At 53.7% G+C, this 25,779-nt stretch overlaps 7 protein-coding genes across 7 annotated transcripts; 4 read left to right on the top strand and 3 right to left on the bottom strand.

Moving 5' to 3' along the window:
* Window positions 1-86: 86 nt before the first annotated feature.
* PG985_003054 (uncharacterized protein) lies at window positions 87-3,736 on the bottom strand (the record flags this gene model as incomplete). Its single annotated transcript, XM_066822823.1, has 5 exons — window positions 87-1,183; window positions 1,273-1,391; window positions 1,502-1,678; window positions 2,067-3,638; window positions 3,693-3,736. 5 exons carry the CDS (start codon window positions 3,734-3,736, stop codon window positions 87-89), a joined length of 3,009 nt encoding a protein of 1,002 aa, XP_066690255.1.
* A 420-nt stretch (window positions 3,737-4,156) lies between these two features.
* On the top strand, window positions 4,157-6,379 carry PG985_003053 (rRNA-processing protein MPP10; the record flags this gene model as incomplete). Its single annotated transcript, XM_066822822.1, has 1 exon — window positions 4,157-6,379. The coding sequence occupies one exon, from the start codon at window positions 4,157-4,159 to the stop codon at window positions 6,377-6,379; it is 2,223 nt and encodes a 740-aa protein (XP_066690254.1).
* Window positions 6,380-8,197: 1,818 nt separating this feature from the next.
* On the top strand, window positions 8,198-8,761 carry PG985_003052 (uncharacterized protein; the record flags this gene model as incomplete). The annotated part of the gene is made up of 2 exons (XM_066822821.1): window positions 8,198-8,462; window positions 8,580-8,761. The coding sequence occupies 2 exons, from the start codon at window positions 8,198-8,200 to the stop codon at window positions 8,759-8,761; spliced, it is 447 nt and encodes a 148-aa protein (XP_066690253.1).
* Window positions 8,762-9,365: 604 nt separating this feature from the next.
* Window positions 9,366-11,357, bottom strand: PG985_003051 (uncharacterized protein; the record flags this gene model as incomplete). Its single annotated transcript, XM_066822820.1, has 1 exon — window positions 9,366-11,357. The coding sequence occupies one exon, from the start codon at window positions 11,355-11,357 to the stop codon at window positions 9,366-9,368; it is 1,992 nt and encodes a 663-aa protein (XP_066690252.1).
* Window positions 11,358-12,583: 1,226 nt separating this feature from the next.
* PG985_003050 (uncharacterized protein) lies at window positions 12,584-16,901 on the top strand (the record flags this gene model as incomplete). The annotated part of the gene is made up of 4 exons (XM_066822819.1): window positions 12,584-12,919; window positions 12,977-13,046; window positions 13,120-16,515; window positions 16,573-16,901. The coding sequence occupies 4 exons, from the start codon at window positions 12,584-12,586 to the stop codon at window positions 16,899-16,901; spliced, it is 4,131 nt and encodes a 1,376-aa protein (XP_066690251.1).
* Window positions 16,902-17,756: 855 nt separating this feature from the next.
* On the bottom strand, window positions 17,757-19,082 carry PG985_003049 (uncharacterized protein; the record flags this gene model as incomplete). Its single annotated transcript, XM_066822818.1, has 1 exon — window positions 17,757-19,082. The coding sequence occupies one exon, from the start codon at window positions 19,080-19,082 to the stop codon at window positions 17,757-17,759; it is 1,326 nt and encodes a 441-aa protein (XP_066690250.1).
* A 2,706-nt stretch (window positions 19,083-21,788) lies between these two features.
* PG985_003048 (uncharacterized protein) lies at window positions 21,789-25,033 on the top strand (the record flags this gene model as incomplete). Its single annotated transcript, XM_066822817.1, has 2 exons — window positions 21,789-22,089; window positions 22,287-25,033. The coding sequence occupies 2 exons, from the start codon at window positions 21,789-21,791 to the stop codon at window positions 25,031-25,033; spliced, it is 3,048 nt and encodes a 1,015-aa protein (XP_066690249.1).
* Between the last annotated feature and the right edge of the window lie 746 nt (window positions 25,034-25,779).

The following is a 25,779-nucleotide window of genomic DNA, read 5'->3' as shown; positions in this document are numbered from 1 at the left end:
GCTGCCCGCTTAATTGCTTGCTTGCTTGCTTGTGCCTCGAGCACTAGGATGCGATGCGACCATATCAAGCCATTGAGACCCTACGCCTAATCCTCCTCCTCTTCCTCAAGCAAACACTCCGTCTTCTCGAGACCCCTTAATGCCTCCTCGACCTCCATCGGATCCGTGATAGCCCATACTCCACCACCCTTCACGACATCCATCCCCCGCATACCGACTTCCTTTCCTACCAGGTTTCTCCCTACCTTCCCAGGGCCAATGCCGATCCATCGCCGCACCTTCTGCTCTTGATCCAGATACTTGATGCTGTCCCACCACCGGACAGTCTCCAGGCACTGCCGCGAGAGCAGGTCTCTAACCTCCTCTTGGCTGCTGAAGGGCCTTGCGCTGACATTGCTCACGCATTGGAGGGCACCCGGGAACGTGATGACATCATCCGTCTCTTTCCCCTTGACCCTGCTCTTGCCGGAGACGAGTTGCCGCATGACCGCAACGGCCGGTTTCATGATGGGGCTGTGGAAAGGCGAGTCGCTGTTCAACTTGACCGCGCGGGGATCGTGGCCTACAAACTGCTGGATGTGTGCAATGAGCTCCTTGATCTTCTCCAGGTTGCCGCTGAGGACGATCTGGTTCTTGGAGTTGACGTTGGCGATGAGCACCTGGTCGATCGGATGGATATCCTCGGCATGGTCGCTCCGCAGGCCGCTCGACCGGTACCCCACAAAATCGTCCACGGCATTGACGAGGGGCTCGAGGTACTCAGGTTCTGTCACGACGGCTACCATGCCATAGTCGCCGCCCCACTCGTCCCTGGCCCGCTGCGTTGCCCGGGCCATGGCCTCGGCACGTCTACGCACCATGTATAACGCGTCCTCGAAAGCCAACACGCCCGCTGCCACCAGGGCGGCGAATTCGCCCAGCGAGTGGCCCAGCGACACGTCCACCCGTTCATGCACGTTGAACCCAAACTCCTTCTCCAACAGCCGCAATATCAAAATGCTGGTCGCCATGATGGCCGGTTGTGCGTTGGGGGTTGCGGTGAGGATACGCGAAGACCCATTCTGTATCACGTCCGACAGCTTGTAGCCCATAAGGTCGTCTATCTCATCGAGAATGTGCTGTGACGTGCGCGGGAAAGCCTCCAGCCACGGGCTGAGCATGCCGACCTTCTGTACGCCCTGTCCTATTTACGGGACCTCAACGTCAGCTTTTTTGTTCGAGCTTTTGAACTCTTTTCATCAATAAGTAAGTAAGTAGCAAGGGGTGGCTTACCTGGAAAGAATATGGCTGTACGCGGCCGCGTCTTCTTCATGCTGGAGCCATATCGCTTACCCTCGACGGGCGAGCGGACATGATGCCCATTACCCGCGATAATGCCGAGTTCGTTGAAGCTTGTTGTTTTCTTCGCGAGGGTCTGTCGCAGGAGGCTTACGGCTCGGCTCGGCCGGCGTAAGGGAGTAGTGGCTAAGGCGCTCATCACCATGCGCCAGCTTTGACTGACCTAGGGGGAACGGCCAGGAACATGCATTGAACGCAGTCAGAAGCAGCACCGGCCAACCTGCTCTCACTTGCACGGAAGTTGGGGAAACGACCTTTTGCGAAGGAAATGATGTTGTACAAGGAGACGAGGGAGAGCATCAGTCGATTGCAGCTGAAAGCATGACCCCAATTATGGAACCTGACCTCTTGGGTTCAACGTTCGTACAGTGACCGGGGGGTAGCTCGCCCTTGTGTCACTGTTGGGTGAAGGGAGAGCTACCCCACGCTGTAACGGCCCACACACCCGAACGCCGAGGGTCACCGGCGCTGCGGGGTCATATATGCATACTAGTATAATTTCGCATCGTCTGGGTACTTGCATGCAGCAACAACGTGTCTTGGTATATTGTATTTCTCGGTGGCCTGCTTCTCGTCTGTCACGGCAAAATTGTGTTGGGCAACACTGATTTTGGAAAAAATGTCTATTGATTCAAGATTGTCGACAGGAAGTAGCCGGACGGTCTGTCCTAACGCCGGCTCATGCAATGCATACGTATGCCAAGTCCATAGAGATAAAAGCCTAGCACCTAATCTCGATGCCCCCTTTACTGATAGTCAGGTATTTGACCCCCTTATAAGGCTTAACACCCTCACCCAGTCCACGACTCCGCTTCGTATCGACTTGGATCCCGTCGATCTTGATGCCGCTAGGTATCCAGCCTTTGACAGAGAAACTGATTGATGCAGAGCTGGGCATGAGAATCTTGTTCTGCGCAATCTTCTTTGCATCCTTGTCGTCTTCAAGGCCCGGTTTGCTCCCAATCGTCTTGGGCTCGGCACTGCTCTGATAAGGCTCATCATAAGAGTAGTCCTTCCCAAAACCAAAGCCACTCGGGTCGTCGTCAGTGGTGTCATCAGCCAATGGCCCCAAAACTGTTGCCTTCAGACTGAAGTAGGGCGTCCCTGATGCAAGTTCTTTTTGAGGTATATGCCACTCGAGGAACTTATCGCCGGGGTTGTAACTTGCGTCGCCCCTGCTCGGCCGAATATCGGACAAATTCCTAACATCTGCCGGTAATGGCACCGAGACAGTCAAGTCATGCATAGTAGGTGAAGCTGCCGTGCCCGAGTGAGGGCCGCCAAAAGGCCTGGCGCCGACAGCTCCTCCTCGCCCAGATCCACCCATTGCACCCGAAGCACCAAACATCTTGTTGATGTTGACCCGAACTTCGAACTCGGATCCAGCTGAGCCCAAGCCAGTCTTGACTTCAATGGTCACGGGCAACTTGAGGTTATTAGAGCTCAAGCTGCCACTTTTTCCATTGGTAAAGGGCAGAAGATCAACTTCATATCCCGCAAGAATGAAGCGACCATCTGGCGGAATGAAGCTCAGCTCTCCGGGATTATCTCTCCAGCGGTTGAGACGCACACAAGGGTGGAAAACGGGCAATTCCATGATACTACCGAGGTTGTGTTTGCCAGAAGGCCCTGTGATGCTCAGTACAATGTCCGGAACTCCCGAGACCTTGGACGTGAATGCAATTGTCCCGTTCGCGAAGGCGGCTATTGGTCGCCCAGAAGGAGCCAACGTAACCGTTAGGGTCTCAACCACGTCTGCATACAGCTCATTAGAGGTATGCCGGACGTTGGCTCGTCTCCACGGCAAGGAAGGGGCATTCTGAGCGAGAAGAGAGGGAGCACTTGGGCTGTTGAAGCTCGTGCCAAGCCCGGGTGCTTTGCTGGGCAAGCTCAAGCTTCCGAGGAACTTGCCGAGAAGGCCTTCGACCTCTACCACGTCTCTCAACGCATTGGGCTCCGTCGTGCTGACAGTGCCAGCATCGCACATCTCCGTGAGAAGCTGAGCAACTACATCGTAGTTTGCCTCGATCTTGTGCGCCAAGACGGGGGCACCTAGAAACTCTTCCAACGCATCGACAACTCGGTGTAGGAACTCGAGGACCAGCAAGGGTTCGATCTCCGAGGAGCTTGTCGCTAGATATAGGAGATCTGCATGGACGAGGCTGAAGACTAGTGTGGGGGGATTCGTATTGGATAGGTAAATCAAGTTCGGCCGCGGCGCTGGATGCTCTAGGTAAAGTGGCAGGAGGTGGGATGCAGATAGCGGTCGCGATGTGTAGGTGTGAGACAGGATGGCGCGGCTGCAGTTTTGTCAATGCGATGCTCCGGTATATTCAGGGTATCAATTTACTGACTTGTGCTCATCGTAGATGTGTAGCGCCTCTATAACGCCGTTCATGGTGGCCGGGATGCGAATCGCATCGTAAGGCTGAAGGAGACTCGGCTGGCAGGTTAGATGGGCTTCTCTGAGGGGCAGAGAGCGCGAGACTGGGCCGCCCCAGCGAGCTAGCTAGCTGAAGACATCAACCCAACCAAAGCCTGGGCCGCCTAGGACTGAGCGGAATTGAGACCCTGGAGAGCGGAAAGCTCCACTATAGCTAGTACACTTTAGGTGCTACGGCTTAATCTGACTGGCCAATCAGTTTGTCCCATGGGCAATTTCTGGCGGGGTTCTATCTTATCGTAGGTAGTCTCTCTACTGAAACTTTTTATCCCAGAAATTTTGAAGGCTCAATCGATAAATCCATCCGAACTCTAAAGAGAGGCAGTAAGAGAGAAGGATTCGCCTACAGACAGGAACGTCTTGAGACCCAGAGCAATGGCTGGAAGTGTTAGCACCACCTCCTCCCACACTCTCACTCACACCCCCGACGTCTCTGGCCATTCATCTGCCCTTGCCGATCCCTCGAAAACGCCAGGCGCATTCGTCATGTCGACGGCCTTGCTCGAGGCCCTCAAATCGGGCAACCGCCACGGCTTCCTCCAGCCCAACGCCTCCGTCCCGAATGCATCGCTACAGCTTGTCAAGTCAACGTTGGACTCCTACGCCGGGCAATTGAGCGATGAGCAACAGCAAAGGCTCAAAGAGGCCAACAAGAAAAGGAAGCGCGCCGACGCTGCGCCCAAGAATGACGTCCTGAAAATCCGGAAACTGCACATCGAGGGGTTCGAGAGTGGCCAGATCTGGCAACAAGCACGACGAATCATCGCCAGCGCACTGGAGGATTCCCAAGACGCTCTCGAGGAACTTGAGGCTGCCGATCAAATCGAGACCAATGGCATCCACCAGCAAGGTTCTGACGAGGAGCTGTCGGAGGCTGACCTTGAGGATGAAGACCCAGAAGCCTTGTCAGAAGAAGAGATCAGCGGCTCAGATGGCGACATCGAGGAAGACGAGGACGAGAACGAGGTTTCGTTCGGCGAGGCTGACATGGACGACCTGGAGGCTGACATGGACGACGTAGAGCTTGATGGCGAAGAGGACGACGATGAGGAGGATGAAGATGACGAGGAAGAAGCAGAGCCCCTCGTGGAAGATCCCAATGGCCTTAACGACGGCTTCTTCTCCATTGATGATTTCAACAAGCAAACTCAGTGGTTTGAGAGCCAAGATGCCCGCGCAGACCCCAACACCGACGCAGCAAGCGACGAGGAGGACGAGGTTGACTGGCACGGCGACCCATTTGCTACAAAACCAGGTAGCAAAGGCAACAAACCTAAGAAATCAGAAGACGACGACGATCTGGCAGAGGAGGAAGACGACGACGATGAAGAGGAAGATGATGGCCCAACCTTTGGCAATATGGATCTGGATGCCCCCGAAGGAGAAAGTGACAACGAAGCCATGGACGATGTGGACGACGACGACATGGATGGAGACATGAATGCCAACGATGTCTACTATAAGGATTTCTTTGCGCCTCCTGCAAAGAAGGGTAAGGATGGCAAGCCGCGGAAACCTAGACAGCCACGGTATACCGAACCAGGTGAGGCCGAGATTGAGACTGCGATGGCCACAGCTCGCCGCGACCTCTTCGAGGATGAGTCGGAGCATAGCGATTCTGAAGACGGCCTATCTGACGTCGATCCTGGCGACCCTAAAGCCCGGAGATCGGCTCACGAACGGAAGCAAGCTAAGCTCGCCGAAGAAATCCGCCGATTAGAAGCCGCCAACGTAGGCGAGAAGAAGTGGGTTCTTTCAGGTGAAGCAAGCGCGGCCGATAGGCCGAAGCACTCTCTTCTGGACGAGGACCTTGACTATGAGCACGCTGGCAAGCCTGTACCGGTCATCACAACCGAAATCAGCGAGAGCATAGAAGATATGATCAAGCGCCGTATAATAGCACAAGACTTCGATGAGGTCATCCGGAGACGGCCAGATTCCTTGGACCCGAATGCCAATAGAAGGGGCCTGGTCGAACTCGACGACACCAAGAACAAGCAAAGTCTTGCGGAGTTGTATGAGGAGGAGCACATCAAGAACACCAACCCCGACAGCTACGTTAGCAAAGCTGACGAGAAGACCGCCAAGGAGGAGAAGGAGCTGGAGGGAATGTGGAGGGAGATCTGCGGCAAACTCGATGCTCTCAGCAGCTGGCACTACAAGCCCAAGCCCGTGGCACCTTCTCTTACCGTCGTCGCGGATGTCGCGACAGTCAGCATGGAGGACGCCCAGCCTGCCACTGCTCAAGGCGTGAGCGGCGGCGACCAGACCCTCGCGCCCCAGGAGATATACAAGGCCGGCAGGGACACGGCCGAGAAGGGCGAGATCGTGGAGAAGAGCGGCTTGCCCATGGCGAAGCAGGAGCTCAGCCGGGAGGAGAAGGCCAGGCGACACAGGCGCGAGAAGGAGCGGATACGCAAGGCCGGCGGCAGCGACCGGAGACCCCTCGGCGGCAAGGCCCAGGCGAAGAAGGATACAATCGCGGACCTCAAGAAGGGCGGCGTCCGGGTCATCAACAAGAAGGGTGAAGTGCTCGACATGGAGGGTAATAAGGCCAGAGACGCGAAGGCCCTTTCCAGTGGTAACTTCAAGCTGTAATATCCGTTTCAATATATACCGGGGTTCTGACAATACAATACTCTATGTTCCTAATGTCTGATGATGTCCTGAACTTGTTATGATTATATTGCTTGTGCACGTTTTGGAGTTAGTGGTTTCATTAAAGGATCTGCCGTCTAATGTTGAAAATGCTATCTAGTTTGCATAAAGCACTTTCCCTGAAATACATGTCTATGCAGATCCTGGATCATGGCATAGTGACCTAGAGAATGTAAACCATTAGAATATGGTATGGATTTTCTTGTATACCTATATTTCCGCAACCCTCCTAACCATATACCATCTTCTGAAATTGTAGATATCGGAACCCATAACATTTAAAAGACTATAAGGGATGTTAGTAGCAAAATGCCCGGATTTCCGGTGTAGACACTTAAAGGCGACATATATCTTGCCTTCCTGTAAACCTTTATAAAAAGCACAAAATAGTCGAGGAGAAAAGCAATAAAAAGATGGAAAACAGGCCCATTACCGGATTCGAACCGATATCCGCTTTGACTGCTGAATGTTCAGAGTCGACGTGCTTAACCATTAAGCTAAATGAGACTCGTCTTGTGCTTGTGGTTCGGATGTATGCTCGGCGATCATCTTATTCAATGATATACCTCCATCTGGGGTTTTCTGCTTGCCCTTCGTGCCAATATTTCGGTCTTGATGTGAACAGTATGCAACAGGGGTATACTACAAAGTGACAGCTCGTGAATGTAGGAACATTTCATTTGTACTTCTGTGCCATCAGGTGAATATTTCGGGTTGAACACTTACACCGCATCTGTCTTACATAACACGATGCTCTCTTTGACCAATCTGACTATATGCAGCCTGCTTGATTTGATATACCACTGTGCCTCGACTGCCGGAAAGATTTCCTAAAACTCGTGATTATCCCATAGCGCCGTGGAGACCGATACAACTACTCTACGCCATGCCTATGTTTTAAACTACTTCAACAGGTAGGGGGCACGAAACATTCCAAAGAATATCGACGGAGTTCCACTTAGATGTCTCTCTTGTCCCAGTACCTGATATACAGGTACACATGTGATGTACGTCATCGATGTGACACCCCGAATCTCCTTCCGTTTCTGAAAACGCTTCTGACCAAGAAGATCACCTCCATGAAGACGCCCATTCCGTCAAGACTTGTCACACCAATCGCATCCCTCGTGAGGTTTCTGACGTGATGTCGAGACTTTGAAGATCAGGTTCTGAGAAGCTTCAAATCGAGTCTAGCTGGTGACTCAAGTTGCCACACCTCAGTTGATTTGTGCTCACCTTCATAGGCAGGCAAACAATAAGCAAACATGGCATCGACAGTATTCAAAATCATTACCACAGTATCATCAGTTCCTGGTCTTCCACCTGCCCCTCCAATAGAGGTATCACTAGGAGTATGTTGCCTCTGACTGTAGTCCAGAAGTGAAATTTGGATACGCAAGCGATATAACCAAGATTGTTGGATTTCTCTGTGCGAAAATGCAGTGGAGGAAAATGCGTGATTAGGTGGTGATGGAGGCGCAACATGTGTCAGTGTCTGAACTCCCAGGACGTTGGACGAGGGCCGGCGCGGACGGAGGTGGGGCCGAGTCTGTCTGTACTTAATCCTTGCAAACCAGCAGCGCTCCACTCTAAAACAAAATGTGGGCAGTCGTCAGCCTAGGTCATACCTTTATTTTACTTTTATTCGATATCCCGCCGTGAACTACGTCGAGGAGTTCTACGAAAGCCTTGCTTCCGCGATAGCGTTTTGCGCCGAACAATTTCCTGGTACAAACTGTAGCATTCGGGATACCCACAATGGCTGGCAACAACACCCCTAGCGTTCACGCGCTCGAGAAGCCCGAGAAGCTTCAGGATCTCCTCAAGGCCGACCGGGGCGACGACTGCACGCCGTGTCGCGTGGTTGGTAAGTTCTTTGCTCTTTTTCGCAATGACAATGTTTCCTCTCCTCCCCATCCTCCTTCTCCCTCACCCCCTTCCAACCGGCGCTCGAGCGACGCCCCCTCCAGCCAGCAGCAGCACCCAAGCCAGGACAAGGACTGCATGTCGTGTCGTGTGACAGGTACGGAACTGCTCCTCTCCGGAGACCCGGAGGCTGGTTCTTGCTGCGCTACCGACACCAATGGTTGTGCGCAAAGAGGCCGGAACGCAATGGCTGACAGCAATTTTTCTGAAATAGGCGGCGGCGCATTCCTCGGCCTCTCGGCCTACTCCTACTGGTCCGGCATGAATCAACTCGAACGCCAACAGGCCAAGATCCTGGCTTCGGGCTCCAGATTCGGCATGCGGAGCCGGAAGTTCGGCATCACTGCTACGAGCGTGGGACTCGCATGGTTGGGCATATGGCGAATGTTCATGTAGAAATGGAAAGATCGCACGAAGCATAACGAAGCGACGCGAAACAGAAGGCATGCCGACGAGTCGTTGTGGCGAGGGTTTGATGCTACACGCCAGCTGGGAAGATGCGAAAAACGAAGTCCACCTAATGATCCGATATTGGCAAGCGTTCGATGCGCTTGCTTACCATGACGGGGTCACGTCGTCTATAAGACTGCGTATCGAAGGGCGCATGGCTCCAAGCAACGAGACTAGATTGCCTAATCTTTACCCAGGTCAGGTAGACGTCTCAGATTCCTCTTTGAGAAATAGGGGGTTTGGCGCATATCAGGCACAACATCGTACATGCATACAAGTATGACGGACTGGGCAACCCCTAGGGGATTTCACAAGACGCTACTCTGCAGATGTATAAAAAGCCATATACATCACAAAACCTGAAGAAGGCTGCGAGAAGAAGGGCTTCAAGAAGGCTATTAGACGAGATAAATCACGAATATACAGTAAAAATATCCACTCTACTCAATCGTTTTCGAGATGGCCCTTGCAAATCGAAAGATCCGATAATTCATGCCTTGAGATGTCGCAAACGGTCTAGCATGTATATACTGAATATAACTTCGATCCATCACTGTGAACCCTTTACACCTGCATCCCTCGCCTGGGTATCATTATCCCCTGAAAGGGCATTTTTCATTTCCTGGACCCTCAACCTCTGAAGCCCGGCCGGTTCTTCCAGTTCCACAGTCTCACCCATTCTCACATCACCCTTTACCCCGTCTTTCCGTCCACCGCCCCTCGACGACGACAACGGCGTCGAGGCCGGCCCTTGCTCCCAATGCCGCGCCTCGAGGGGCAGGGGCTGCCACCAGTCGTCGCCGTCCCGGGCGTGCCACTGCGCGCCGCAGAGCTCCCAGAGCCGGCTGGCGGCGCGCTTGTACGCGAAGCGCTCGTCTTCGCCGGTGAAGGCGCCCGTGTTGCTGAAGTCGAGCCGGGACGCGGCGGGCGAGATGCCGAAGTCGGAGTCCTGGTGGTCCGGGTCGGGGTCGGTGTAGGACGAGATGTTGGGGCGGAACGGGGACGTGGTGTCCTGGTAGACTTCAGCGATGGTCTCGGGCAAGATAGCGTCCGCGTCTACGCGGTTCTGGTTCTCCCCCTGGCCGTCCCCGGCGGGCCCGGCTTTGGCTTCGGGGAAGAAGAGGTCGTCTGGGCCTGCGGCGGCCCGCACGTGGAGTTTGCAGCGGGCTTCGTAGAGGGCGTCTAGGAGGGTGATTAAACGCCGGGCTTCGTTCTTCTTGAGAATCGTCAGGACCGGGATCTCGTCGATAACGAACGTGTGGAAGGTCGATGCCATGGTTATGTAGTCGGCTGGCCCATAGGTAGACACCAGATCGTGGAACTTCCAATACGTCACTCCGTCGTGTTGTTGTGGGACGTGGACAGTCCGGCCATAGACAGTGAGCGTCGACGGCTTCCATGGCACCGCTTCTAACGATGCTGTCCAGTCTGTGCCATCGCAATCATTCAGTAGAGCGTAGTTTCGAGGTATTGCAATGTTCTCCTCTTTTGAAACTGGTTCATCATTAGGCAAGTGACCCGTGCCCTGGGTGTCCTCGGTGACATCTCCTATTCCCGTATCTGTCGTGGTGCTTCTGAGTCGAAGGTCATTTCCCTCGGTTTCGTGCATTTCCCGTCTTCGCCAGTCCTTGCCCCCCTCCATCTGCCAGAATTCGCACCGTGCTTTGAGCACTTCGAGAAAGTTGGAAAAATCGCTAGAGGTGCCAAATAACTCTCCTCTTCCCCGGCTCCGGCTCTTACCGAAGCCAAGCATATGGCCTAGAAAGCCGCCGCTGCCGGGCGGAGGAGAGGCATACTCAAACCCCGTGGCCTTTTCGAGGTCCTCGGGCATGCGGTTGGACGAGGCGACCAGCACACCGCCGAGCTGGAAGAACGCGGTGAACAGGTTGCTGAGGATTTTGCTCGCGGCCCTATCGGGAAACTGGAACTCGTCCAGGAACAGAATCGGGGACTTCTCAATCATCTCTCTTGCCATCCACAGTAGCGAGTATTGCTGGTTGCCGCCACCGGCCTGCGGATGGGACTTCCTGTACGTCTCCAGTTGCGACAGCGTATACAGCATGAATGTGTTGAAATGCCACCGCTTCTTCCGACTCGTGGGCAAGCCGTCCGCGAGGAGGTCTAGCAGCATGGACTTGCCCGTGCCCACCTCGCCGGACAAGAAGAGGCCGCGGGGCGAGTTGATCTGTATGGCGGCCTCATGGCCAGTCAGGACCCTCGTCAAGGCGAGGCTGTCTCGGTCTTCTGTACTGGCGAAAAAACGGGAAAACAGCGGGTTCCTACGAATAGGGTGATTCGCCGCCGCGAGTGCAGAGCTATCCTCTCTAGTCCGCCTCGACTCATCCAACGTGCTGGATATCGCTTTCAGCCTGGCCCCATATTCAACCGAAGGCGAGTAGTCCTTCAGCCGTTTGTAGATCTTCTGGAGGTGGATTGCCAATCGATGCTGCGCTGGATCGGGGCAGTAATAGCCCGTTGCCAGAAGGCTCTGGTATTTGACCAGGGGATCTGTGATGGTGACGGAGGTTGCTGATCGTTTCATGGTGACTATAAAGCCAACTAACTACCTTCAGCCAGTTGCCGATTGGGAAGACCAATGACACGGCGACTTCAATTACTCAGATTGACTCGAATAAAGTGAACCTGAAACCAAGCCATAGAAGTGATTCTGTTCTTGTCGCCAAAGTGGTCTCAATCAGACGTGCATGTGGTTCGCTCACATGAGGCCAAGCTATATCACAAGGATATGCCGCATGCCCACTTATAAGGAATGTTACAGAGAGGTTGCTTAACAGGAGATAATCAATCAATACAGATACAAGTCTATAAAAATACCAATGAACAAAGTTTGCTCGTTGTCAGACTCGGCAAGCAACTAGACGGGAATGAATTTTGGAAAATGCATCAAATATATTCACAAAAGATGCCCCATAGCCGGGTGTTGAGGTCATCATCTACAATTAAAGCCGGGTAAAGCGAATAGTTGCCCGCTCGGGCCAAGTCGGGCGGTCTAGGAGGTACCTATTGTAAGAACGGGAGAACATTTCTAGGTGTAACATGCAATAGGCTAAGCTAAAAATATAGTACCTACCTGAGAGGCAAGAGGAACCCCAGACCGACTTCTAAAAGTTCTAACAGCTCAGTGCTGAGCTGGTCAAATTGTGGAGACTTCAGCCTCCAATTGCCAGTTGCATCACCAAGGCATTGGCTAAAGGGCGACCCCCTAGAGCTACCGGAACCAGTGGGAGAGTGGCCAGCAAAGCCAAGGCTTGCAGGTGAACATTGACTGAAAGCAGGGCCCCATAGAAAAACAGAAGTACCCCAGTACCTGTTCCTGCTGCTGCCATGGCCCATACCCAAAAACACCAAGGGCATTTTTGGATGGAAGCTACGAGCATGAGAGATCCATCCATTGGCTCGCGAAAAAATAAGAAAGGGAAAGGCATTTCACCCAACCCGAATCTCTTGACCTGACGCTCCCATTGCTCAAGTCCTTTGCGACCCAACCGTCATCAACCTATTCATTCCTCTATTTACTTGCATGCGCGTACTCGTCCCGTTTTCCCCCTTCTGCGTCTTTGTTGGACGTTGACGAATAGAGACTTGATGCATCACTTGCCGGCTCGACCAAAGTAAACATTGTTGGCGACGGGTTTTTACTTGCGGCGTCGTCATCCTTACTCAACAAACACGCATCTCGACCCGAACCCGACCTAACCGGTCCCCGGCCGACACCACATTACATCTTCCATCAAGACATCTTCAAAAATGTTTTCGCCATCATTAAAGAAGAACCCCGAGAATGCGCCAACCCCTACAGTCACCACTCGCGGTCGCCGGCGCCAGCGGCCCGCGAGCTCGGAGAACACTGCACAGCAACCTAAAGCTAAGCGTTCCAGGATCGCTCTCAACGAACAGACCTTTGTCAGCCCCGACGCGAACGTCGACAATTTCGAAGTAAAAGCAGCGCGTCATCCAGCCAAGGAGTCGAAGCAGGATGGCATCGAAAACACACCACCGACCATCCGAAAGGAGCTGAGCCTCCGCTCCAAGAAGGTCAAGAGCAGTGACCGTGTTGGCAAAGGAGATGGAAGCGTCGTACTCGTACGTAACCGCAAAAGCGTGGCCTATGGGGGAAATAACTAACAACTGATGGTACAGACGAGCAATTCTGGCTTCGTTGCCAGCAAGCTCCCTGCTCTGCCTGAGAGGCTGCGAGCCGACGCGACAAGTAAGTTGTGCATCTACTCGGCCTATCGCTAGGATTGCAGATACCATTTTGACTGGCTATTAACATCAAACAGGTCGTCAACATGGCACCGTTGATGCCGCTACTGGGTTCGCCCTGAGTCTTACCCAAACACATGCGGTCGTGTGGCCCTACACGTCGCTATCACACACGCCCGCGGATTCTTTCGTCTTCACACTACCTTACCCATCGAAGTATGCGACCGACCCCCTACCGATAGGCTCCCTCGTATCGTCATCCGTCTCGTCGTCCGAAACCGGCTTGGTGGTAGTGATGCCCACCAGCGGCAAAGTTACATACTGGGAGTCCATCACGAGCGCTACAACATTAGACTTCATGCGCCAGCAGCGCAATGGAGTCGAGGACACGATACCGGGCATGTACTCGGGTGAGACGGTCACCCAGATCATCCGCGCAGAGTCGACAACCGGTTTCGTGTTGGCCTTCAGCAGCGGCCGTATGGCTTACCTTAGTGTACGTGACACACATGGCCGACCGCGCATATCGGTTCAGTTCTTGCGCACAAGTCTAGCCCCCAAGAGTGGAGGTATATTTGGCAGTTTGCGGAATGTGTTGTCTCAAGCAGCTGTGCAAGGTGATATTGCCGCAGTTAGGTCGGACCGCTCCTCGAGGCAAGGCGAGCGCACAGTCGTCGCTGCTACGTCGAAGGGCCGCCTGCATGCATGGAAGATTCACCGGGGCGGCCACCACGATTTACTGACCGAGTATGACGCCAAAGAAGCAGTGATTGCGGGCATTCGAGAACGCGATTTGCGCTCGATCGCATACCCTGCCGATTCCTTCAAAATCCACGACTTCACCTACACGCCCGCTGTTCCGGATGAGAAATTCGTTGATATGACACAACTTCGTCATACACCTGAGTCTGACACTTACCAGCATCTACTACTGCTCACTTCCTTCTCCAACGGAGACGACTACCGTTATGTCCTTGCGGAGGTTCTTCTTCCCAATGGTGCGTCGCCTGACAGTCCCGTTCTTGTCGGTGCGATACGACCCATTACCAGCTATTCGACAGCGCCGAACCCTCATGCTCTCGCCAAACCTCGCCTGTACCTGCCCAAACCCGCCGTTGTCGCATTTGTGGTCTTTGACCGTGCAATTGTTGTGGCATCTATAGCGCGTCAACCGGATTCACCAGATTCGCAGTTGCTTGAGGATAGTCACATCTTGCCAGCCAACTACGAAGATGTTGTAGACCTTCGACAGGACCCTGTACTAGAGGTCGTTGGATCGGGTATCGAGGAGCCACATGCTTTTGGGAGCGAGGAAGCGCGGAGTACACAAGTCAAAACGAAGAACCCTTCAGTGGTGCTCCTGGTCCGAGGTGCCGGTACTATTCGAGTACTGACGACCGACATTGACAAGTTCCCGACTGACAAAGCCCCCGAAGTCACGGCGAAAAGTAAGCTTGAACAGGCTGTTTTCTTCGGCGTCAAGGAAGACAACCCCCTCGTGTTTGATGCTCCACGTGAGCTTCCATTCTCAGATGAGGAGGTAGGAGATGCTGCTCTCGAATTGAGCAACGACATTCTCAGCTCGAACAGCCCACATCTTACGGCCGGGTCGGTGCATTTGGAAAGCCACCTGAGATTCCGGGCAAAGATGCTGGAAAAGCTCATGTCCCATTTGAAAAACATCAAAGTCAGCCTAAACCGTGTCACACGCTGGAAGCTGCTGTGGAATGCCGAAAAACTGCATGCTGCGAGTTACGTGTGGAAGAAGCACGAGGAGTTTCTCAACACTCGGTCTGCTGAGGCTAAGAAAGATCTGGCAGCCGAGATTGTCGAGTACATCAGGACTGAGGAGAAGCATCAGCCGGACGTCTCGCGGGGAGAAATCGATCAGCTTCGTTACTGGTTCACCCATGATACCGACCGCATGAATATCTTCCTGGCCTGGGCGTACGAGGTCATCAAGTATAACTCGAAGGCGGAGCTAGACCAGCCGTCGTTGACGCGTTTCATCTGCGAAGCCATGCAGATGAATATTTATGCCATCCGCGAGGCCATGGAGTTCCGTAAAAGGAATCTCCCGCTTTACGGACTCGAGCGAGAAACGTTGGAGAATGGAATTCTCGCTGGATACTACGAGGGACTGCCCCAGCCATGGACCAGCGATCAATACATCACGAACAACCTAAAGCGCTTGGTCGAACTTGCCTCCGAATGGGCCAACCAGAATTACGTGACAGAAGTCGCTGGGAAGGCGGAGCAGATGCTCGTCCAACAGATCCGAACCCTGCTCCCAGCTCTCACGGAGGTATACCTGACCGCTCTTCAGGAGCTGTCTCGCTCGTCGCTTGCTAGCTCGAACTCTAAGACAGTCGCCTTGGGTCAGAGCTTCGAAGAGACATACGAGAAGGACCGCCACGAGAAGGTCATTCTTCTTGCGCAGTCAGAGAACTGGGAGGCCGCCGTCAGATTGGCCGAGCACCACCGTTCCCTTGCTGCGTTGGCGGAAATCATGATCAAGGAGACTGAGTCGCTGCGCTCGAGACTCTCGACAGGTGCTTTGTCGCCTGAGGAAACTCAGCGTCTTGAGGACCGCATGAAAGCCAACGAGAGACAAGTTGAAGACTACTTTGGTGAATACGGCAAGGACTTTGCTTTTCCCTTCTACGATTATCTCTTGAGCCTGAACGGCATTGATTCTGTGCTCGAGTACAGCGGTGACAAGGTTTACAAGACCTCGTTCCTGCGTACCAAGCCGGAACTTGCGAAGATATCGTGGATCAACGATATTATCGGCGAAGAGGACATAGTCCACGCCGCTGATACCCTGCTCGATCTGGGTCTGACTAGGGAGCAGCAGATCTGGAACAAGAAGATCGAGCTGAGTCTTGGAAAGCTCGCTCGTATGGCAGAGGCATCCCGTCCTTCCAGCAAAGCATCCTTTAGCAGGCAAGAAGCCTCCGTCAACGTAACAGTGGCCGATGCCGGCGTTGACGCCATCGATAAGGAGCTTTCGATTATCAAGATTCAGGATCAGCTTTATGGACAGGTCCGGCCAGTCGTTAGTGTCGCTCTGGATGAGGCCGCAGAGCTGCCCATGGCACTGGAAGCCTTCCCCATCAAGATCCCCAAGAAGTATAAGATCCTCAGCGAACTCTATGAAAACGGACTCGCGCGGCTCCTGAAACACGAGGCGCTCGACCCGATGACTCTGATTGATCTTCTCACCATGATTGAACTGCAGCCGGACCTCAAGGAGATGATTTCGGACCAGTTCTTCTTGGCCATCCAGGTTGCTAACTACGCACTGGTTGACGAAGAGCGCGAGCAAGCCGAGCGTCTTATCTGGAGAAGATGTTACCTCCGGGAAGATTGGACCAAGATCAACAACACTTCCCACAAGGACGACAACGATGTTCTAGAGATTTTGGGTAGCACCGACCTTTTCTCGACCTTCTGCGTCCTCTATGCCAGTCGTAAGTTGATCTTTCCACAGAAGACTTTAGTTGTGTTTGATACTAATGCTGTTTTAGAACAAAGCGCTGATGGGAAGCCCTACCGTCGCGTGATGCCATCGGAAGCTCTTGGCGTATTCACGGAATCTCTCGACCAGCGCTTCCAGAAAATGGACAAGGGCTACGGCGACAGATATCTGGAGGCCATGAGGTGGGAGGACAGCAACCTGAAGAAACACGTCGAGAAGCACCGATTGGAGCAGTGGGCCCAAGAAACCCGAAGACTGGCAGAGGACACGGTCAATCAGCAGTATGATCAACAGACGGTAGAAGGAGCCTCCCAGCTGTCTCCGCCGCCCGCGCAAATCACGATGGGCAACGGTAATTCGCAGAACGGCTCACACTAAAGAGACGAGGGTCGCCTGCGAAGCAGTGCCCGAAAGAGACGGAATAGGAAGGGCAGAGACTCATGAAGGCAGTGGGAAGTGGAGGAAGTGTATAGTAACCTAATGAACCCCTTGTCGGATTATATATCCTTTCTGGGCTGGCGTAGCAAGGATTGGCAAAAAAGAAACAAAAACCAGAGATTCAAGTGATATCATTTGCATGGAAGAGGGGCGGCTTTTTGTTTGTTTGGATGTGCTGAGCACCTTCTCATCAACGCTGCCATCGATGACGATGGCCATAGTTTTGAAGCTCCATTATAGTTTGACTCGATAGCTTTTTGTAGGAACAGCTCTTGCTGCTGGCGTTGCATATAGGCGATGAGGTCTCCTTCTTCATAAGGGTTAATGCAATACCATTGTTTTGTTCGTTATTTGGAACCTGGTCCAGGGGAGAGGACTTCAATTTGCATCTAGCTTCTGAATTTATGGCTCGTGACTGATATTATAAGATACACAAGTAGGCAGTGGCAATCCATATGAGCGGTCGTGCTACGAATTGGGAGACCACAATATCATATGCTCCGAAATAAGAAGGGAGAAATAGTATCAGACCTATGAGCTTCGACTTTGCAATTCGCTCCCTTTGTAAGGCCAGATCAGGGTGTTCAGGATCTTCGATTCAGGTAAGGATATCCAATGATCAAATCGAAGCTCGCATATAAGTAAACTGTAGTATATATTCCCATAACGTGTCTGATGTATGCAACAGACTCGTCATAATAATCCCAACGCCGTTCGTGCCGATTGATATCTTTCAAATTCATTGGCTTGGCCCCAGTGACCTTACGCCCAACGCCCATAATTCCCGAAAACTCATCAGAATGCCAAGGAAGCTCCCGGAGCGTTCGCAAGCGCACCCCGTTCTTCCTGCCGTAACACGCTGTTCCAAGCAAAGAAGGTCCGAGACATCAGTTCGCTCACCCATGATGCCTCCTCCCTTTGCCCGACCTGATTCAGTCGCTGCACGGTATCTGTCCCTAGACTCACCATCCTCCGTGATAGCCTGTCTGATTTGGCTTGGTTCACCTGCTTCGCCACCGAGGCAATCTTGCCGTCGTCGTGGAGATAACTGACTGCGGAGGTATGATCAGGGGAGGTCGGATGGTGCAGTTCCAAGTGCGCAATGTCCAGCTGCTTGCCCCATGGTCTCCCGATATCCGTAAACATCTCAAAGAGCGGGACGGAAGGCTTCGGCCTCTGCGCCGCATCCACAGTAGACGTCCAGGACAGCCTGGCCCAGCTGTTCTTCACGACCCTTTCCATGTGGCGGTTCTTGGATTCCAAGGTCTGGTGCATGCGCAGGAAAGCCGAGTAGCTGTCATCGAGACCTCTTGTTGCACCTAGTCTGCTTTCGTCCAATTTGATGATAAACGGTATGATGTTGGCGATGGCCTGCTGCGTTTCCTTGTCCTCTGGCGAAGCCACAATACGTGCGCCGAGGCGCGATAGCCAAGTCCATACGACTTCTTCCAGACCCTCGGCATAGAGAAAAGGCGCCAGATGTTTTATCAAGATGGGGTTGTGGAGGAACTCAAGGTTGTGATCAAGACCCGACGAGCGGAGCCACTGTACGACTTTCAGACCAGCGCCCGTATCGCTCAAGCGTACTCGCTTCTCCAGCGCCATGACGGACTGGGAGTTGATGGTCCGGGAAACAGAGGCAAGGAAACCGGCGGCTCTTTGTGCTGTCATCATGCCCCGCGACGAGGCCGAATCGAAGATGTAGAGTTCCTTCTGCACGTCGGCCTGGACATCGGTCGGCAGCGGCTCTGAGTGCAACGATATTTGCTGGCCGCCTGTTGCCGCCCTTTGCGGTTTCGCAAACAGAGGGTTGGACAAGATGTTGTCCAGGTGGTAGTCTGTCGGCCGCTGCTTGTTCTGTTGCTGCTGGTTATTTGACGGCCCTTTGTTGGACAGAACGGCCTTCTCCAGCCGCTTGGAGATGGGCGCCGACGGCGACGGGGCGGCCTCGGGGGAGGCAGAGGACTGCCATGGGTGTTCTTGGTCGAGGTGCTTCCGGAAGGAGGATGTGATGGAGTTGAGGAGCTGTTGCGACTCGCGCTGGTTCAGCGGCAGCGGCTGGTGAATCCGGGAGAGCAACCCCTTCTTGAGGGAGTTGAGCTGGGTGGTCGGGGCGACCATGATGGAGGAGTCGTGAGGTGCTACGACTACTATCTATATGTTGTAGCCCGTCGGCTGTTTCGCGGCTACGCTACGACGATGTGGGATGGGACATTGGCATGGAATAGTAGTGCGGGTCGCTGTGAATGCTGTTGACAGGAGGATATGGCTTGTTTTCTTGGCTGGTACGATTTGTATAGTGGGAGCTGTCTTCGTAGTTGAGGGTGAGAGTATGTGTGAGGGCTGTGGTTGTTACAACCGCACCTCAACCCAACATATGATCTGATCGGTCGTTCACGATGTCAATGTCAATTGAAGCCGGCCGCCGCCTTCTTGGTGGGCTGTCACTGCTTCCCCATACAAATCTAATGCGGTTCACACATTCCATGCCAAGACTGACCAATGGATCTGTGGGTCTTCTCGGCTCAGGATGATCCGTTCCGGCACAGGGTGGCACCGGAGCTTGCTCGAGCTACCTGGTAGCAGCTACGAGTTAGGTAATTGAGTCAAGAATGACGCTGGTCCAATTGAAAGCTGAGATCCCAACCAATGCCTGTCCCCTCCCCGGACTGCCAGATCACTTTAGTTCCACTGCGTGTTTCTCACACACGATGTGTTGGTTTGGATGTGTACACATTGACTGACAGCGTGTACTCTGAATAAATGTAAGCCTGTGTGCATTGGGCTTGGGAAGTTTTCCAGATTCCAGGTTCCAAACTTATCGACTTGGAATTTCTGCTTACCTCATACTTGACCTGTGTAGCTGCCCTTTACGTCGATATGCGGCTGGAGCTCCTCAGCACACCCTTGGGTACTTCGGAGCCTAATAATATATTGGCCACTCCCGGAATATAAACTTATTCTCGGGCATATGATTATAGATGAATATAGAGTCAATGTAGGTAAATTTTAGAGTATGAGGGAATAATTCCGAAGACTGGTTCAAGCAAGGCCCTTTATAGACCTCTTAAGGAGTGCAAGCTATAAAATGACGGTTCTCACGATTCATGTGTCGGTCGTTCCATCTACTAAACCCACAAAATGTTGCTATCGCACAACCCTGTCTTGGCCGACTTCGTACGGCTTGCTATTATTCAGATGATGCCGGAGATGCAATGGTGCCATTCTTTGTTAATATACTACGTGGTGCTCGTCTAATTCACGGTATGTGATTTGAAGTAGTTTGATATAACGCTGGACTGAGGTTTGCTTGGCTTCAGCTGTCAGGCAAGGCACGCACAAGGTAGGCAGGCAGGCTGAAGACGGGAGACGGTCAAACCAAGATGGCATGGAAGATCTGCCCTTTCCAGGGTGGAGTGCATGAGCATGCCATGGGATTGCCGAAGCTCAGCGCTCCGTTGATTGGCTAGTCAGGAGAGGTAGGGAGGGCAAAGACGGAGTCGGTACCGTGCTAGCTACTACCCAAGAGCTACTTACACTTGACGGTGACGAGGGACATGACAATTGTCACGTTGCCAACGGTCATACTGCAAACTTTTGCGCAACACTGGGTTAGATGCACTGATAACAACTGCTTAATATCTGTCGGTAAACGGAGGGCATGGATCATGTAGAGGATGCTTTTCAATACACCGGGCATATCAAGATATTGAACGACTGGAGATGGGAAAACGTGCAACATTTGCGTCATTGGTGCATGGCCGAATGCATTCCAACTGGATGGAGTTGGTTGATCACGAGACATGACATGGCCCCAGGAGCCCTGTGGTTAGAGCTATTGATGAATCCCACTTTAGGAGGTACCTCCCGGTGCTTGCTTGCTTGCTGTGACATCTCAGCAGCCAACCGCATGCAGCTGGTTTGGGCCAGGATTTGCTAGGTAGCATCTATGCCTGTTCCCTTGCTGAAGGCTTCGTGTAAAGTGTGGGCAGAATAGTGGTAAACATGGCCTCTATCTGTTCAGCTGATTTGGGACTTGCTACCTGCAATTGGTGCTGCTGTCAGCCTCGAAAAAATAATAAAACATTCACATACAGCAATCAATTGGCCACCTTGGTCCCCAGTTCCCCGCCTAACCTCCAAGTCTGGTAAGAGGAACAATCAACCTTCCTGCTGAGAGAGGTACGTACGGTACAGGAACCAACCAACTGGGTTTGACTGGGCCTAAAAACCACCCACCTGTAAACTCCTCCTGTTACCTTGCCTCGTTCGTTTGACTGGCTGGGTTAGGCATTGGTATTTGTTCTTGTGACGCTGGGCCAATAGCATGGGCTGGTCGAGCTTGGCCGGAGGATTGAATGCTGGATTGATTGATTCAATGATTGACTAGGCTACCCGTTCCCCCAGTAGTGGTACAAACCGCACTGTTACCAGTTGCAGCCGTAGACCATTTTTGCTGCTGGCAAGTCGCTGCAACTGCTGCCATAGCATCCCGCTCTGGGCGACCTGTCGTTCCGCAAATCAGTTCAGTTCAATCCCTCATTCGATCTGAACTCTAATCCCATCAATTCTCATCCCCCCCAGGCTGGAATTTTGTATTCTTCACTCACACATCCGACCCCCTTCCTAAACCCACGAATTGTCGCCCATCCCCCATCTGCCATCAGTGCACGTCGTCGCTAGTCCCTTTCCTTCAAGGGACTTTTGGTTTTTTTTACTAATTCTCCTCCCCCTTCCTCTTTTTCTGCTGTCTCCACACCAAAAACACACATTTCACATCTACACTTCACACACACACATCGAACCCCCCAGACATTCTACCACGCAATGTCTGAGGTCCAGGCTCGATCCCAAGCGCCCACCTCCCGCGGTAGAGGAGGTGGCCGCGGAGGCAGAGGAGGTTTCGGCGGTCGCGGCGGCACAAGAAAGCCCAATGGCGACAAGTCAATCTCTGCAGACAACAGCTCCTTCGACGATGACGGCGACGTGAGCCAGCTTAGGAAGCAGCATGGCGAAAAGCTCGACATGATTAAGGCCATCTTCCCCGACTGGTCAGATGCCGATATCCTTTACGCACTGAAGGAGACAGATGGCGACGTTGAGCTTACTGCTACACGCATCTCAGAAGGTAGGTCGTCTCCCGCATACCAGCTCGCCTGCTTCGCATTGTTATGACGATTGTTTTGACGACAATCATTTCATATCCCTGTATTCCTCTTCTCCCACCCTCTTTTCCTCTTCAGCCTCGACTTCAGGCTGCTTGCCCCGTCAAGTTCATTCGTCGCTATTGCACTTAGCTAACCTTGACGTTTTCTCCCTCACCAGGTACCATCTCTCAGTGGGGCGAGGTCTCGAAGACCAAGAAGGCTCCTAAGCCTAAGACGAAAGATACAGCCACCGTTGGCCTCACCGAGTCGACTGGCAACGCCCGGCCTGTTCGAGGTGGCCGCGCCGATGGAGGACGAGGCGGTCGAGGTGCACGTGGAAGCGAGCGAGCGCGCGGCGGACGTGGTCGGGCCACCACTGCTCACGTCGCTACCAACGGCCAACGCAACAAAGATGGTCAGCTCTCTGTGCCGACTGATGAGGCTACAGGCTGGGGCAACACTACTACTGATGATGCGACTACGACTGCGAACGAATGGGGAACCACTGGCTGGGGCACCACAACCACCGATACGAATGCAAACGCTACTACTTCTACCGACTCTACTACCAAACCCACTCCTACATCTACTACCACCCCGGCCCCCGCAGCTGCTCCCGCAGCCATGACATGGGCCAGCATGCTTCGAAAGTCGACGGCACCTGCGCCTGCGCCAGCCAAGCCCAAGGAGACCTCGGCATCCAAGCCCGCTGAATCATCGGAGGAACTGCCTTCTTCAGAGCCTACCGAGCCCGAGCCTGAAGCTCCGGCTGAGGAGGCACACGAGGAGCCTACTCCTAAGGTCGAGCAAGCTGCACCTGCACCTGTGCCTGCGCAGGCGCCGGTTCCCGCTATCCCAGTCGCTGTGCCCGAAGCCCCCAAGGTCGTCGAGCCCGAGGTTGCCTTACCGCCTCCCGAGGATGACCTTACTAGACGCAATCTGGAACAACTTCCCGACGAGTCTAACCCTCCCGCAACACACACCGTCGCCAGTACCGCTGCGGACTCGTGGGATCCCCGCCACGGTCAGCAGAGCAATGCTACCACCCCCATTTCTGCTTCGCAAGCTCAGCACCAGCAGCAGTCCCGCCCCACCGCCAGTGGATATGCCGCAACTGCCCTCAAGGCTACTGAGCGACCCGTTCGTGTGCCCAGCTTTCAGCGACGCGTCCTTGAGCAAGAGGAGGCTGTTCGCATGCCTGGCAACCGTGAGGTGGATCGTGCCGCAGTTCAGTTTGGTGCTTTCAGCTTGAACGGAGCTGAAGATGACATCGATGGAGACCGCGAAGAGGCCGAGACTAGAGCCCAACCGCCCTCTGACTCTCCCATCCAGCCGCGTGCCGCGCTGCCTCCCGTCACCCAGCCCGCTGCAGTGCCCGAGGCTTTCTCCTCTGCGCCCGGACCGAAGCCCAACGCTTCTTTGCCGCAAGCTACAGGTGCTGCTGGTATAGTGCCTTTTCATTTACTTCCCACGCAACCACTGCCTACTAACATGCCTTTATCAGCGATGCCGGTAGCACCCCCTACTGGTCCTGCCGCTTCCGCGGCTGCTCAACGTATGTTGCAATACCCTCAATTTGCACACCCTACACTACTCATCATGACTAACTTGCCCTCAGCTCCGCTTGCCCCTTCGGCCAACCAGCAATATGGACGATTCGGACATGCCGCTCACGATCAATCCGCATTCCCTCCCAAGCAGCCATTCGACTCGTTTGGCCAGCCACCTGTCACCACCGCTCCCGGAGTTTACGACAACGCTTACACGGCCGCATCGCAGGCGCCCAGCCAACCCAGCGCTGGCGGTGCCTTCAGCTCAGCTCCGAACGACTACTCTTCTTACTACACTGCTGATCAGTACGGCAGAGGTTCGTACAACAACTACTACGGCCAGCACAACCAGCACCAGGGTGCTCAGGGTCACAACGAGGGTCCCAGCTCGCAAGGCCGACCTTTCGCTGGCTACAACGCCACAGCACAAAGCCAAGAGGGTTTGAGCCAGTACCCGCAAAGCGCGTCCCAGCAGTCTCGATACGGCGCTGCTGCGGCTGGTGATGCGCACAACAGTGGTCATAACACCCCGAACCCTGCTACTGTTCAGGCCCAGCCTCAGCAACCTCAGCAGGCCGGCCAAAACAGTGGCCCCCAGTCTAACTTGCATCAGCAGCAACCCCCTGCTGGCTCTTACCCTTACGGCCATCCTTACTACTCGAGCCCCTTCTACGCTCAGTACATGAACTCGTCTTACGGAGCCGGGTATGGTCAGGGCGCATATGGCGCTGGCCCTTACGGAAAGGGCTACGGCAACCCCAGTCACTACGGAATGTCCCACAGTGGCCCTTATGATTCATCGCCCGCCACCAGCGGCTTTGGCCAGGCTTCTCTGGGAGGTCGCGACAGCGGTCTCGGCTCGACTATTGACAGCTACGGCCGGGCTGGATCTGCTCAGTCCGCTGCCCAAGGTATGGGCAACAGTGGCTTTGGTGGTGCTCACGATGCTTTCGGTCGTGCTGGCTCATCTTACCAGTCTCAAGGCGGCCAGTCTTACAGTGGCCCTGGTGCTCAAGCCGGTTCGGTCAATGATGACCTGAAGCCTTACGGCGAGGCCAAGGTTGCTGGCGGTCCCAGCCCTTCGCTCGCCGCGGCTGCGCGTCCTGGATCGGCCACAAACAACACCCCTGGTCAGTCTGGCCTCCCGCCTCCTCAGTCCGGAGCTCAAGGTATGGGCGGTTACGGCGGCTACCCCAGTCACCTCGGTGGTGGCCACAATGTCCACAGCAACCAGACTGGTGGCAGTGGCTACGGTCTTGGTGGCGCAGGCGGCCAAGGCCATGGCAACAACCCCTACGGCGGCTACGGCGGCTATGGTGGATTTGGCGCCTATGGCAGAAGCCAGGGCCAGCAAGGCTGGGGCAACAACTACTAGCGGCCCGCAAAATGATCTTCGCATGGTTCCTGCGAAGACGACGAATTATTACACGACTAATTTCGACTGACCTCGGGGGAAAAGAGGCAGCATACAAACCTCTCGTTTCTGACAAGGAAATCAATGGATATCTGCGTCTTTTCGTTGGCTTGACATGGGCTTGCATGGAAATGGTCATGAAAAGTTTCTCATTATGCCTTTTTGTCTGCTGTTCCGGAATCCACGCTGAGGCTGGCGGTTGGCCCTTCGTTTTCGATAAGGAGTTGAGAACGAAAAGGGAAGGCAAAGAGAAAAAAAGGAACATCTTGCACGTGTACGATTTTAAGAAAACCCACTCGACATTTTCCTATTACGGTAATCTTTTTCCTTGCTCTTCCAAGGAGTGGTGGAAGAGCACAAGGGAGAGGCTTCACGGCTCTCGTTGCGTTTGCGTATTCACGCACTGTACTCATGTGGCTATACCAGGGATTGGTTCAGGGTTTGCTGATGGAGCCAGCATATGAAATAGGATGATACCGACAACAATGATTTCGTTGTTTGTGCACTTGAAATGTCTTCTTCTTCCCCGTGATTGTATAGAGCTTCTTTTCCAAACCCATTGTGTTCCGCCTGGTCTGCCCTTTTCGTTTTGGTCGTAGGACTTTTTCTGCTGGGTTGTTCTCCTGTAAGATTGATTCCAAGGCTGCTGCAGCATGTTTTTCACACCGCATAAGCAGGTGGTTGTAGATCCCTCTTTACATATACAC

Source organism: Apiospora marii (genome assembly GCF_038362585.1).
Source record: "Apiospora marii strain CBS 49790 chromosome Unknown utg000002l_segment0_segment0, whole genome shotgun sequence".
Classification (NCBI taxonomy): Eukaryota; Fungi; Ascomycota; class Sordariomycetes; order Amphisphaeriales; family Apiosporaceae; genus Apiospora; species Apiospora marii.
Note: the sequence above shows the minus strand (reverse complement) of the source record. Positions and strands in the feature narration are given on the sequence as shown.